Source organism: Xenia sp. Carnegie-2017, unplaced genomic scaffold, assembly GCF_021976095.1.
Source record: "Xenia sp. Carnegie-2017 unplaced genomic scaffold, XeniaSp_v1 HiC_scaffold_20, whole genome shotgun sequence".
Classification (NCBI taxonomy): Eukaryota; Metazoa; Cnidaria; class Anthozoa; order Malacalcyonacea; family Xeniidae; genus Xenia; species Xenia sp. Carnegie-2017.
Window position 1 is genome coordinate 13,290,375 of NW_025813483.1, and position 14,072 is coordinate 13,304,446.

General features: G+C 36.8%; 4 protein-coding genes and 1 long non-coding RNA gene across 7 annotated transcripts; 2 read left to right on the top strand and 3 right to left on the bottom strand.

Annotated features, from left to right (window-relative positions):
• The first annotated feature begins 288 nt into the window (after positions 1-288).
• Positions 289-1,761, top strand: LOC124442706 (cell death regulator Aven-like). Its single transcript, XM_046993196.1, has 6 exons — positions 289-566; positions 725-811; positions 893-958; positions 1,056-1,162; positions 1,250-1,561; positions 1,645-1,761. The coding sequence occupies exons 1-6, from the start codon at positions 347-349 to the stop codon at positions 1,744-1,746; spliced, it is 894 nt and encodes a 297-aa protein (XP_046849152.1). The 5' UTR covers positions 289-346; the 3' UTR covers positions 1,747-1,761.
• A 54-nt stretch (positions 1,762-1,815) lies between these two features.
• On the bottom strand, positions 1,816-2,304 carry LOC124441727 (UPF0669 protein v1g209471-like). The gene has a single exon (XM_046992193.1). It carries the CDS (start codon positions 2,302-2,304, stop codon positions 1,816-1,818), a length of 489 nt encoding a protein of 162 aa, XP_046848149.1.
• An 826-nt stretch (positions 2,305-3,130) lies between these two features.
• On the bottom strand, positions 3,131-6,335 carry LOC124441890 (BTB/POZ domain-containing protein 9-like). Of its 2 annotated transcripts, XM_046992366.1 has the most exons (8): positions 5,193-6,335; positions 4,523-4,856; positions 4,309-4,421; positions 4,193-4,221; positions 4,005-4,027; positions 3,777-3,884; positions 3,627-3,705; positions 3,131-3,450 (listed from the first exon to the last, which is right to left on the bottom strand). In XM_046992366.1, the coding sequence occupies exons 1-8, from the start codon at positions 6,025-6,027 to the stop codon at positions 3,370-3,372; spliced, it is 1,602 nt and encodes a 533-aa protein (XP_046848322.1). In that variant the 5' UTR covers positions 6,028-6,335; the 3' UTR covers positions 3,131-3,369. The 2 variants fall into 2 exon arrangements, with proteins under 2 accessions (XP_046848322.1, XP_046848321.1); XM_046992365.1 differs by lacking the exon at positions 4,005-4,027 and having other exon boundaries at positions 4,032-4,221; positions 5,193-6,172.
• On the top strand, positions 5,941-6,541 carry LOC124441894. 2 transcript variants are annotated; one of them, XR_006947025.1, is made up of 2 exons: positions 5,941-6,027; positions 6,329-6,541. It is a non-coding gene; the product is annotated as an uncharacterized LOC124441894 (long non-coding RNA). The 2 variants fall into 2 exon arrangements; XR_006947024.1 differs by having other exon boundaries at positions 5,945-6,027; positions 6,360-6,541.
• A 2,902-nt stretch (positions 6,542-9,443) lies between these two features.
• On the bottom strand, positions 9,444-14,059 carry LOC124441889 (protein AHNAK2-like). Its single transcript, XM_046992364.1, has 2 exons — positions 13,341-14,059; positions 9,444-12,693 (listed from the first exon to the last, which is right to left on the bottom strand). Exons 1-2 carry the CDS (start codon positions 13,975-13,977, stop codon positions 9,935-9,937), a joined length of 3,396 nt encoding a protein of 1,131 aa, XP_046848320.1. The 5' UTR covers positions 13,978-14,059; the 3' UTR covers positions 9,444-9,934.
• Positions 14,060-14,072: the final 13 nt, after the last annotated feature.

Here is a 14,072-nt window from a genome sequence, read left to right on the forward strand (position 1 = left end):
TTTCAGTCAAGATAAATATACATCCGCCAGGTGCTGCTCGTTTTGAACGATGCTATTCAGTAGCACTATATACATGATCTTATCATGGTTACCATTGATTGAGTTATATTAATTGACATAAAATAATAGTAAAGACTTCAGCTACAAGTAGCTTTGTTTCTTTCAGTTACTTTGAACCATTTTTTTGTTATTAATGGTTTTAAAATTCCTGCAGAATGTGACCCAAAGACATGGTGTCATTTTAGTGGATGCTTACCAGTTTGTCCACCATAATTGGACAGTCGTCAGTGGACTGTTGTGTTTCTATTTGTGATTTCAACTAAATGGGCATAGATTTCATAAATTGATGGTGAAAATGCGTCCCGACCAACACAAGAAGAAGAAAAGTGCAGAGTATAGAAGAAAACAGCAAATCTCTTCAACAAATAAAAGAGAACAGACAGTGGTTTCAAACGAATTAGTTCCTGCTCCTGGAACGAGCGAGGGTGATAGTGATACAGAGAATAAGAGAGGATTCTCACGGCGAAAGATAGAAAGCAATTGGCGAAGATATGAAGAAATTGATGGTAAAATGTCATAATAAGCTTTTATAATTTTGTATACAGAACACTTGTAAGTTGTATAGTTACCAATCATAGTATTATTTACCAGGTTCTGGTTGTTTAACTTGTTTGTTTTCTATTGTTTTGAGTAAAGACAATGCTGTTTTTTTTGTTTATAATAGATGAAGAGCTGCATGACACTTCAGATTACCCAGATGGTGCTTCCAGGAAAATAGGAGAAGACTTCCAAACTCTTCATGAAAAAGCAAGTAAGCTGTAGTGATGATTGGATAACTTTCAAATTTAAATATTAAACAGAACATTTTGTGTTTAATTCATTAAAAACTAAGCAAGTCAAGGATCTCATTTTCAATTCAAAAGTGAAAAGGATTGGGAAAATATAAACACAGAAGCAAGTAAGGTTTGTCCCATTAACAATGTGAAGACCGAGTCAATTTAAAAGTTCAATATCCTAACTAGGATGAAGGTGTGAACATTTCTCTCATCTGTTAGATCAATCGTTTCTATCTATTAATTGTGATGCTTTGGTGGAATCTTTGAAAAAAATTCCACTTGGGAAACGTCTAGACATTGAAGAGAAATATTGCACAATTTTAAAGGTAGAATGGTCCTTCAAAGCACCAAATTTGACATGCTATTTAACCATTAGGTTATTTTTTTACTTCATTTTCTATTTCCCTTTTCAGGAAGACAATTTTTTTAAACCTTCGACAAGCTATTCAGAGAAGTCACCTAGTCTCCACTTCCATATTGACAAGACAAGAAATGATTACATAGAACTGTCAAAAAATAATGAATCGTCCAACAAAATAAGCTTCAATATTTTGAACAAAACTAAATTAGTTTCTAGTCCCGAGGAAGATGTGAGAAAACAAACTGTTCATGAGGTCAAGCAACAGGTTTTCCCAGAAACTAGCCAATTAAATAAACAAGAATATTTGAAGCAATTTGAAAGAAATGATTTACTTGTAAATGAAGAAAAGCAGACAAAAATGAAAGTAAAAAGAAATTTTGTTCATGAATTAACTCATTACATTGCAATGATCTCATCCACTCTGATCTTTCTAAATATCTTTTCCAGGAAGAAAATATGAGTACAACATGTGATATTCCCAAAGAATCAAAAACTTCTAGTGACACAAAGGATGAGATGGAAGATTGGCTTGATTCAATACTAGATTAAATATTTGTTTTTGGAGTTTTGTGATAATGTATTTTGCTTATGTATGCAGGGAAAGAAAAATCAATTTTTTCAAGCCAAAATCTCAAGCAATATCTTTAAAATGTTCACAACTGCCCAAAACAACCAATTCTCTGAATTGTTCTCCCTATTCATAGGAGAGTAGTTGTGTTCTGATTCACTTTCATTGTAATCAGACACAACAAATAGGCTGTATTTTGATAGAGGATGGTACACATGTCCGAATATACCAATACCTACAGGACGGTGAAATTCAATGGGTATTGTAACAACATCTTTGCCACATGTTGCTGATTGCAAATCATAGTCATTATAATCAGGCTTTCCATTTGTTTCTGAGATGTAAATATCAGCATCACCATGTATTGTTTCTAGGATTAATGTGATAGACCCCTTTTGCGTCAGACTGTAATATGTCATATTACCACCACCAACCTCTCCTGTGGTTTCATAAATCAACTGTTCACTCTTGCCAGACTCAACAAATAACAAAACAATATAGAATTTGAAAATCAAATCCACGCTTGAGATGAATGCCATCATACTGCAATTCTTCGACAACATCAATCCGCTTCGGATTTTGTAAGCATAGTATTTTGATGATCTGGTTAGAATAACCGTGCACTTCTACAAATCAACCATTCGTGAGTTGATTAATTGATACGACCGCACTCACTAAATGGTAAAATCGCTAGACCATAATATATATCTTGTTTCTTAATTCGTGCTAAATAAGTTGAAAATTCAAGTAGAATGTGCTCAAGCCTGAAAGCTTCTGCGTATTTATCACCGTGGGTTGGAGACAATTGATTTAACTTACATGAAGTTGTCTCAATTATATGGATTCTACTAGAGGTTAGTAAACGCGGAAGTGCTGCCTACTGTTTAAAATTTCAAATTCCAACGTTATGCATTGACAAAACAAATAGTTGGTTTTTGAATTTTGATGACTGAGTGATTGTTTTAGACCGATACATATCTGCAGTGCTTAAAGTAAAAAATAATATCCTTATTATAAAGTCTTTCAAGACTTTTTTAATTGTTATTGTTGAATGTGAGAACAATGAAATGTTTCTGGGAAAAAGCACTAAATGTCACAGAGTATACCTCTAGAATGAATCAAATGTGCTGCCCCAAAATTAAGAGATTTGATTGGTTTGGAATTCTTACTCACGAGTCTTTCAAACCATGTCTTTCTCTCGAATTTATGTTAATTTAGATTAAGTTCCTATACATAAATTCAATGGTAAGACTGAAATTAATTTCTTGTAACAATATTAGTGTGCTTTGTCACATGTCACAAAATTTGATTAGAGTTCTTGCTTTCTGAAACAACCTGTTGATGTCATTGTATGTGTACCTGATATTTTGTTTAAATATCTTATATCGCTTTATTTTTGCCAAAGAATAGTTGTGCAATCCTAAGTAACTTTTACATTTATCAAAGCACGAAGGAACCTTTAAATAATGATTCATCAAAAATATATTTACATTTATTATTAAGTACAACTTAATAGTATTTTGAATTTATTATTTTCTCTACAACTTACATGGCAAAATATCCAAGTATAAATTATAATATGCAACAAGAAAATTCTTTTTCATTTACTTATTGCTCTTTCCATTTTTGGCTTTTTCTTTCTTGATTACACTGGCTGGACATTCAAAATGGACACAATGAAATACCTAAATGTTAAACACTGAAATATCAATATTTTGAAGAAACAAACAACCTCTAATTTGAGTGCCAACTTCCTATGTTAGTATTTCCTATGCTATACATGCTAAGCAAAAAAACTTTCTACATTTATTGGACAAAGATAACTCTTGAATACATATTTGGCATACTAGTACCACTATACCTCGTTCACACTGTTTCTTGTTCCTGTTATTCTGATGAAGGTTACAATCCTTGGAGAAAATTTTGCAGTTTGCCAAGACCTATGTAGAAAAATATAATTTAATACTGTCAGTCCCAAATAATCTGTATTAGTTTTGAATAACCTCAATACCTGCATTCCTCTTTTGTACAATCAGACACAATTTCCCAGTTTTGTCGATCATTTGACACCTCAATATAGTAACTATATGTTCTATCATCACAGTCCCATAGAAGCAAGCTGAAATAAAAAAAGTACAGGTATAGCTCTTCCAAATGATGATGAACTCTCCTGTCTAGATGCAGTAACATAATGGCAAATAATCACAGCGTTAATTTCATAGTTTGGCCAGCTACTTACACAAACCATCTTCCAAAGACAACCTACCGAAAAGAATCAATGATATAAGGTTGTGCCAATTGAATAACAATGGCACCACTGCCAAGTTGGTGACATGTGTAGCCAGAGTCCCAGTCATAGTTTTTGATGTCAGTGTTTAAAAGGACATTACGGCTACGACTGACTCCTTCAATAACGGTTGCACTTGCCTGAGTACTTGCAACATTTTCTCTTGGGACTACATTGATGGAAATAAGTATTGGCTAGATTATACCAAATTTATCACAATGGGAGACAATGTCTAGTAAAAATAAAATTTTCTTACTTATGATGTTGTCTTCGCCTATCTCAAAGGTCTGCGAAGAGAACATGCACTCAAAATGCACAACATGAAAGATTCTATTCACAGTATTATGGGTCCCAATCAGACGAACGTATCTAAAAATAAACACTGATCAATTGAATCATAGTATTCCATGTAAGACTCAACAACTTAATCACAACATAGCTATGATGACGAAATGAAAAAGTAGCAATACCTCACAACTCTAGCTTTGAAATATAAAGTTTGCCAAGAATGACAGAGATACTTGGAGTAGTCTATAATTCTCAACCAATCAACATTGTCCATAGAGACTTCAATGCAATAGGAATATGAGCGCATGTCTCGATCCCAAAGCAACAATTTAATGGTGTTAATAATTGTTGGACGACCAAGGCGGATGGTAATAGAACGGCCTTCCTCCAAGTAATGAAGGGTAAAACCCTTGTCCATATCAAAACTGGTTGTGTCTAAGTCAAGCAAGGCTTCAGGAAACTCTCCTTCAATCACTTCCGCTCCAAGGTGAGGCAATGCCACATTCTCATCCAAATCTGCAGAAAAGAAATGTGGAAATCATTGGAAATGAATTTTTACAGGAATACACCCAGTATGATATATTTGTTTGAGAAATAGCTGATCTTAACAGCATATGTCATACACGGAAAAAATTGTGAATTTTGCTAAAACTTGCTGAAAAAGTCATGACATATGACAAATCAGAAATCTCAATTTGTAAGCACTGTAATAAATTTTAAATGCATGTTTTTAGACCTGATTTTAAATTTATAAACTTTTGAATTGGATAATATATTTGGCATGTTTATAAGAAAGTTCGGAATAAACATCAATGCAAATGTAGTAGCCCAGATAACATCAAAAACACTTACCCAAGTGACCCCTGAATTTGAGTTGTGTCTGCTGACTTTCAGTTTGAACTTGTATAGCATCCAAAATATCATCAGCAGTAAAAAGGCCAGAAGGCTTCACTATGTGGAAGAGATCATGCAAGCTGATTAAGGATAGTCTCAAATACGATGTTACCTTCTTGTCTGTATCTGGGTTTTCCACAATCCAACATTGTATTGCTCGAAAAATATCAATCTCGGGTGCACAAAATGAATCCCTCTTTACCATACTGACAACAGCAGCCTCCGACAAACTAGAAAATTCACTAAGGCATCGTAAAATCTCTACAGCATGCATATCTGCAAATGTCAAGCAGGTTTCCAAAACCTCATCAAGTTGGTACAGACAAGCTACATCAAATATTCCCCAAATACTATGTAGATCTAGATTCCCCTTAAGGTAGCCTGATATTGCACTTTCCAAAGCCAGAAAGCCATACTTGTGTGCAAGCCCAAGAAGATCCAATACATGCTCATGACCAAGGTCACGTAAATGCACTCGCCCAGTGTATATATACTTCAATATTGAGTCAAATGACCTTGCTGAAATGTCATTCAGCACAATTTCTCTTTGTGACCATGATTCACGCATACCTCCATAGAGAAGCGCACGAAAGTATTCGCATCTCGAAGCCAAGAACGCTCGGTGAGCTGGAAAGCTTTTATCTTCGACAATGAAAGTCACATCGGTGAATTCTGACGATTGAAGCAATACAGCAAGTTGAGATGACAACAGTTCGACATGATCTACTTCGCCGCTTGGTAGCGAGCTATTACTGGAAAATGAGTTTGACCGAAACTTAGGACAATCTGCCATGTAATGAAACGACCTTCATCTTATAACACAAATCCCATTAGTTTTGAGACTTCTGTCCCAGCAAAGACTTTACACTTTTTCTCCTACAGTACAATATTTGTAAGATTGTTGTTGATGGCGGTGTCGGTGTTGTTTCCACATTGCAGGAAATATGATGCCAAATAAAATTTCAGGAAATGTGCACTTGTACTGCATAAGATCGACTGGAAGTCATAGCGAATTGGGCTTTTAAAACCACTTTTATATGGGTGTTACTTACATTTTATATAAATTTTGAAAGAAATTCGACAATATTTTGCAGGAAATTTGACAAAAGGGTATCTTCAATTTAGAAATTCACTTGTGGAAACACTAATTAGTTGGCAAATATTTTGGAATCCATGTGACGTCACTAGCCTGCAATACAAGAAGACTGCCAACGAAAATCGTAAAAAAATATTACTTTTATTTATGTAAAGAATTTGCTAATATAATTTGAAAGTTCAATTGAAAATTCAAAAACAAACATCAAAAATCGTGAATTTGTCTTTTGTAACAGTTGTAATCTTGTTTACTTTCTTGGGGGTATGTATGTAACTATCTATTTCTTCCTTTTTGAAAAAGAGCGCTTAAACGCTATAATTTATCTAAAATATCACTTACTCACCTTCCGCACTAATCTTTAACAGCAATTTATTCAAATATGATAACATTCTTCGCCTTCGTTATGGATGTATCTCAAAAGACTCTATTATATTCTCAACAGACTATATCTTTCAAAGTCAACGAGACATTGCTAATCTATACTTTGGAGCGCTTTGAGAGCACCATTTTCATGAATTTCTTCCAGTTGGGGATATTGAGTGATATTGATGAACTGGAATTGAAACGCAGAGGAAAGAAAAAAATGTCCTTGTTATCCTACAGCAATGCAGTGGTTAGTAATTTTACATTTTCCAAGTAAATTAAATTATTAAAAATGAAGAATTGACATTTTACAGATTTTTTAAAACGTTTATCTTCTAGTATTGAGGAGTGCTTGTATATACATCTACTTTAACAGAAGCGTTTTTGAGCAAGTCTATCCCGTTATTTTAGGACTATTTTAGACTTTAAAATTGCGCATTGGCTTCATTCATCATAAAATCCGCTGGAAGTGCATTTACATTCTGCTATGATTTTAATGGGGTGAATTTTATGCTAAACTAAACTAAAGTAAGGCCAACACTAGCATATACTACTCTCCCCTGACAAAAGATGCGATAGAAGGGGTGTATCAGGGTTGGACATTCCTAACCTTTTCGTTGAATCAGGAAACAAATTCCTACGATCGGGAACAAATCTTTCATCAACTTCACCTAAGGTGCTTTGTGTCTTTGATTGTGAATATCTACCATCACCTAATGTCGTTGCCTGCATTTCCCAGAAGTTAGCTCTTCCTTCATCTGTGGTCATTTCGATTTTAAAACTGGGATCACTACCAAAATGCCTTAATTTGGAATCGTCTATTTCTGCAGTAAAGTCAATATCATCCAAAGTGTGTCGTCTTGCAGATTTTCTGCTACGAGATCCATGATCTTGTACGGACTGACTCTTCTTCTTCAACTTTGTAGATCTTTGTCTACGTGATAAATTTCTTGTAGCATTCCCTCTTTGCAACTCTTCTGCTTTTTTTTGCTCGACCATTTCGTTAATCCAACGTTGAACGATCTGCGTCTGTTCCTCCTTTGATAACCTTCGATGTTCTGCATCCGAGAAACTCACCGTATCGTCCTGTGGAATTCGTCTCACGACTCGGGACGGTGAGTGGTAGTCGGTTCTTTGCATCACGCGCATGTTCTCGCTGCTAGCGACTTCCAAGTTTGAAAGTCCTGTTACTGCGGGTACTTGAAGATAGGTCGGTGGCAAAATCTGGCTTCTCGGGCGATCGTTGCGCGAACGACGAGATTTGCTTTTGTTGTGTACGTTCTCTTGTGTTTTTATTGACATTAATGACGACATAGAATTGTGGTGATAATCTTCACCTAAGATTGGATCATTGCGCATAATCTCATCCAATTTATCTAATGACTTGCTTCTAATCATTCCGATGTTGCCATGAAGCCAACGAGAGCTCGGTTCGTCAGATAACGGTATAGAATAGAACAAAGGGTATGATCTTGAGTTCGGAGAGCATTCGGACAGCGGCGTTGCTATTGCGTAGTTGTTATATGTCAGTAATGGTGGACGGCTTGGTTCACGATCGTCCGTCCGACGGTCATCAGACAAATGACGGACATGTTTAGCTGTTGGAATGCCAACAGTTGCAATATCGGACAATCGTTGTAGTCTGACCTGTGGACTTGAAAAAGATCTTCTAGGAGTTTTTGAAGACTTTCGACGTATATTGGCAAGTGGTCGATTCTCTATGTCGGACATAGTTTCCTGGAAGAAAAGAGACGATATGAAATGAGCAAATTATGATCAAGTCACTGTTGGGGCTGTATTTGTATTATAAAAAGAGAACCAAATTTGCAATACGTGGTTAAAGAGTGTATGGGGATAAAATCATGACAAGATGTAGTTCTCAAAAGTGTTTCAGCCAGACTATGTACGATGTATATGCAAAGAGGTATATAGTTCTCTTTGGAATGGCTTACCAAGTAGCCTAAAACATCAAGATTTTCCATTAGCTCTCGCGGGTTGAAACCTTGTGGTGGCGCTTGTCAAAGGTATTTATTCAACTGAGCTCCACTCAAAAGGCCAAGAATTGACTTTTATCTGTATAGCTGGAGTGTATCAATTCATTTATCATGTTACGTGCGACGTAATAAAACTTTAAAGCCAATGTCCTTGATTTCATTTGTTATCAATCACACTTTAGTGATCATTTCTTTGTACAGTACAATGGACTTGCAGCAGGTCTTCAATTGTTTCTCCATAACAGTCAATACCATGTCCAGCAAATTGGTTCGATTTGTGACAATCGTTCTACTTGTTGATATTGAAAACAATGCAATTTTGTCCAAGTGCAATTAATATTGTATTTACGTTTGTGTATGTATTCTAGTCAAGCAATGTATTTGATCAGTATAATAGAGACTTAGTCGTGGCGACAAATCTAAAATTGTTTTAAAGATAGCAATTGCCATCGTGAATGGCCAAAATAACCTAAGATTTCTAAAAAGAACTTTTTGACAACCAAAACACAAGCTAAAAAGTTGTAAAAAGAACTGTTTTGAAAACTAAAAGACACGATGCATTTCGGCAGACGGCATTTCATTTAGCAGACGTTGACACCTGATGAGTAATCCTGCCAAAATGTGTCGTGTCTTTTAGTTTTTAAAACAGCTCTTTTTAGAACCATCAAAAACATTTTTTTACTATAATTGGGCAATATAGTTGGGGAGAAATGTGCGGGCCAGTATAGTTTTGTAAAAAGAAAGACAACAAGAAAATTTACGACTAAATATGATTTTATTCAAAGTATTTGCTTGTTAAAGTATTAAGGGAAAAAAGAAATAAAAGTCTACGAACAATATTTACCGTTTTTGTTTGCAAGTCCTGAAAATTCACATGCATAAAATTCCACTAAATATTTTCTAGAAAAAAACGTCATTTTGAACGCATTTGTATTCAAACTGAGTGTACTTTTCCGAGTTCCACATTTTCAAACATGTTAAAATTTAGAACAGAAGGATCTTAGAAAACGTACAATAGTTTAAAACTAATACGTTAACACGAACTCGTTACATAGTTAAATATCGAAAGGCTCGTGTTTCAAATATTTTTACAAAATAACAATTACTATGGTCGTATGAAAACCTGTTTCTAGACTAATGATACGAAGATTTCTCGATATGAAAATATATCATAACTAATATACCTAGTTTAGCCAAAAAAATGTTAGTACCGAAATTTGTGTTTCATTAAATGAGAGTTAGTGATGTCAGCGTTTGATTGGTTGGTTTTTGTTTTCGTCATCAACTTGTTGTAGTTTTTTGCGATCGCGCAGCGTCAACCGTTTCTCTTCTCCTCCGTCAGAATCCGACTTTGGACTCGATAACATCCACTGCGACCGCTTTTCCATCGACCAACGACGTCTTTCTTCTAAAGTATCACTTCCCTTCTCGGAGGACGCTTTTACTTGTCTGATTTCCTTGTCAAGAAGTTCAGGGTAAGATGATGGTGAGCTTGGTCCTTGACGAATGTACGTTTGTGTCGTCACAGTGGTTCTTGAAGACGAGGTAGTTGAGCTACTCACTTGTTTCTGAACAGATACTCGGTCCAATCCTCCATGCTGTTCCTCCACGGCGATTTCTTTCAGACCTTGAAGACCGACATCAGGATTTCCTTGTTTTGTGTAAACACGCATTGATGGAGATTTTGGTGTGCTTACTGATGCTGTCATTTTACCATCATCTTCTTTAAGTATCACAGTCACAGATTTTGGACGACGTGTCGTTTCTTCTTTTATATTCTCACTAGAAAGAGAGCGCTGAGAATTGGCAATACTTAGCAAAGTTCTTGCTCCACTCTTCGATACGTCCATGGACACAGGTCTACGGCTATTCCCGACTCCCTTGGTTTCCAGACTCAAACGTCCGCTACGAGACGATGATCTTATCAACTCCGTAATATCTCCAGGTTCCATAGCGTTAATCTGCGTATCGAGATCATTAACATCAGCACCGGATTCCACTTTGCTCTCAATGGTAGTTTTCAACGTGACTGATTTTGTTACGCTGGTGGTGCTATAGCTTGTCGTAGATGTGTTCATATTGGAAAGAAAGGAAGATTTAGGACCTGAGTTTACCTCAATTTTTCCTTTTTCCTTTGGAAGTGCAGGAGAAACACCCGAGTTTTGTTTCACTTGAATCGATGGAACATCAAAATCAAAATCAATCGTACTAAAGTCAACCTCATGGCTGATATCTGGTTTATCGCGAGAGGAACGTGTAATATCTTCAAAAACTAATGGACCACTAGGTTTTTGATGTATTTTTCGTTCTTGCTCGCCGTCGTCGTTTTTGTCAAAGTCAGCATCAATTCCACCAGGAGCTGAATATAAGCCTCCACCTTCGGACGACACACTGATATTGCTTTCAATTTGAGACAATGGAAGTTGAAAGTCTGAATCGACATCACCAAAGTCAATATCACCATAATCGACATCGTACTGTAAATCTGGTAACACGCGAGATGTTCGAGTAAATTTTTCATCACAAACTATTGTCGAACCATAGGGCGAAACAGACTCACCAGGGATGTCAGCGTTCATAGAAATATCTGTGGATGAAATTAAATCTCCTGATGCAGATGATTGTCGGGTAGGACCAGTAAAAACGGGCTTTTCTTGTGAAGCTGAAATTACAACTGGTGCTGGCTTCTGTTCCAAATCGATCTTGAATTCTTTGCTAGCATCAGAAGAAACGGTTTTCACATCAATATCAAAATTCGGTATCTCAAATTTATCCAAAACTAGCTGATCTTCAGACGATGATGAATCCACTTCTTTCACAATCTCTGCATTCTTCTCCTTCTTGCTACCACCAAATCCAAATTTAGGCAATTTAAATTTCATTCTTTTGGGACTAATACTGCTGGAATACTTTGCATCTTCAGTAGAACTTCGCATTTTCACCTTACGTTTTATCCTTCCACCTTTGCCGTCAGACGTATCACTGTCACTGCTATCTGCATCTCCTTTTGGTCCTTTCAAACCTCCAGAAATGTTTATGTCACCCAATGGTGCTTTCAGCTTCCTCTTGATCCTTCCTCCGTGCCCGTCAGAAGTATCACTGCCACTGTAACTCAGAGAAGATGGTTCATTTTGAAGATCAGTGTCAATGCTAACTTTGGGAATATCACCTTCTACTTCACCAGAAGGCAATTTAACGTCTCCTTCCATTTCAAAACCTTTCTTTTTTCCTTTTTTGCTTGATTTTCCTTTGGACTTTCCACTGCCACCAAAACCAAATTTGGGCATGTGAAATTTAGGAAGGTTAAAGCCAGATTTTCCATCTTTGTCTTTATCGGCACTTGCTTTGGCTTTTATGTCTACGTTTGGAGATTTTAGTTTTCTTTTTATTCTTCCACCGTTACCATCAGATGTCTCACTACCACTGCTATCATTGTCACCTTTAGATCCTTTTAAACCTCCGGAAATTCCAATGCCACCAGAAGGCAGTTTTAACTTTCGTTTTATTCTTCCACCTTTACCATCAGATGTCTCACTACCACTGCTATCACTGTCACCTTTCGATCCTTTTAAATCTCCAGAAATACCAATGCCACCAGAAGGTAGTTTCAATTTTCGTTTTATTCTTCCACCTTTACCATCAGATGTTTCACTACCACTGCTATCACTGTCACCTTTAGATCCTTTTAAACCTCCGGAAATACCAATACCACCAGAAGGCAGTTTCAATTTTCGCTTTATTCTGCCGCCTTTACCGTCAGAAGTATCACTACCACTGACATCACCATCGCCTTTGATTCCACCGGAAATACTAACACCACCAGAAGGCAATTTCAACTTTCGTTTTATTCTTCCGCCTTTTCCATCGGATGTTTCACTACCACTACTGTCACCATCTCCTTTAATTCCGCCAGAAATGCCAATACCACCTGAAGGAAGTTTCAACTTACGTTTTATCCTTCCACCTTTGCCGTCAGACGTATCACTGTCACTGCTCTCTGCATCCCCTTTTGGTCCTTTCAAACCTCCAGAAATGTTTATGTCACCCGATGGTAGTTTCAGTTTCCTCTTGATCCTTCCTCCATGCCCGTCCGAAGTATCACTGCCACTGTAACTCAGAGAAGGTGGTTCATTTTGAAGATCAGTGTCAATGCTAACTTTGGGAATATCACCTTCTACTTCACCAGAAGGCAATTTAACGTCTCCTTCCATTTCAAAACCTTTCTTTTTTCCTTTTTTGCTTGATTTTCCTTTGGACTTTCCACTGCCACCAAAACCAAATTTGGGCATGTGAAATTTAGGAAGGTTAAAGCCAGATTTTCCATCTTTGTCTTTATCGGCACTTGCTTTCGCTTTTATGTCTACGTTTGGAGATTTTAGTTTTCTTTTATTCTTCCACCGTTACCATCAGATGTCTCACTACCACTGCTATCATTGTCACCTTTAGATCCTTTTAAACCTCCGGAAATTCCAATGCCACCAGAAGGCAGTTTTAACTTTCGTTTTATTCTTCCACCTTTACCATCAGATGTCTCACTACCACTGCTATCACTGTCACCTTTCGATCCTTTTAAATCTCCAGAAATACCAATGCCACCAGAAGGTAGTTTCAATTTTCGTTTTATTCTTCCACCTTTACCATCAGATGTTTCACTACCACTGCTATCACTGTCACCTTTAGATCCTTTTAAACCTCCGGAAATACCAATACCACCAGAAGGCAGTTTCAATTTTCGCTTTATTCTGCCGCCTTTACCGTCAGAAGTATCACTACCACTGACATCACCATCGCCTTTGATTCCACCGGAAATACTAACACCACCAGAAGGCAATTTCAACTTTCGTTTTATTCTTCCGCCTTTTCCATCCGATGTTTCACTACCACTACTGTCACCATCTCCTTTAATTCCGCCAGGAATGCCAATACCACCTGAAGGAAGTTTCAACTTACGTTTTATCCTTCCACCTTTGCCGTCAGACGTATCACTGTCACTGCTCTCTGCATCCCCTTTTGGTCCTTTCAAACCTCCAGAAATGTTTATGTCACCCGATGGTAGTTTCAGTTTCCTCTTGATCCTTCCTCCATGCCCGTCCGAAGTATCACTGCCACTGTAACTCAGAGAAGGTGGCTCATTTTGAAGATCAGTGTCAATGCTAACTTTGGGAATATCACCTTCTACTTCACCAGAAGGCAATTTAACGTCTCCTTCCATTTCAAAACCTTTCTTTTTTCCTTTTTTGCTTGATTTTCCTTTGGACTTTCCACTGCCACCAAAACCAAATTTGGGCATGTGAAATTTAGGAAGGTTAAAGCCAGATTTTCCATCTTTGTCTTTATCGGCACTTGCTTTCGCTTTTATGTCTACGTTTGGAGATTTTAGTTTTC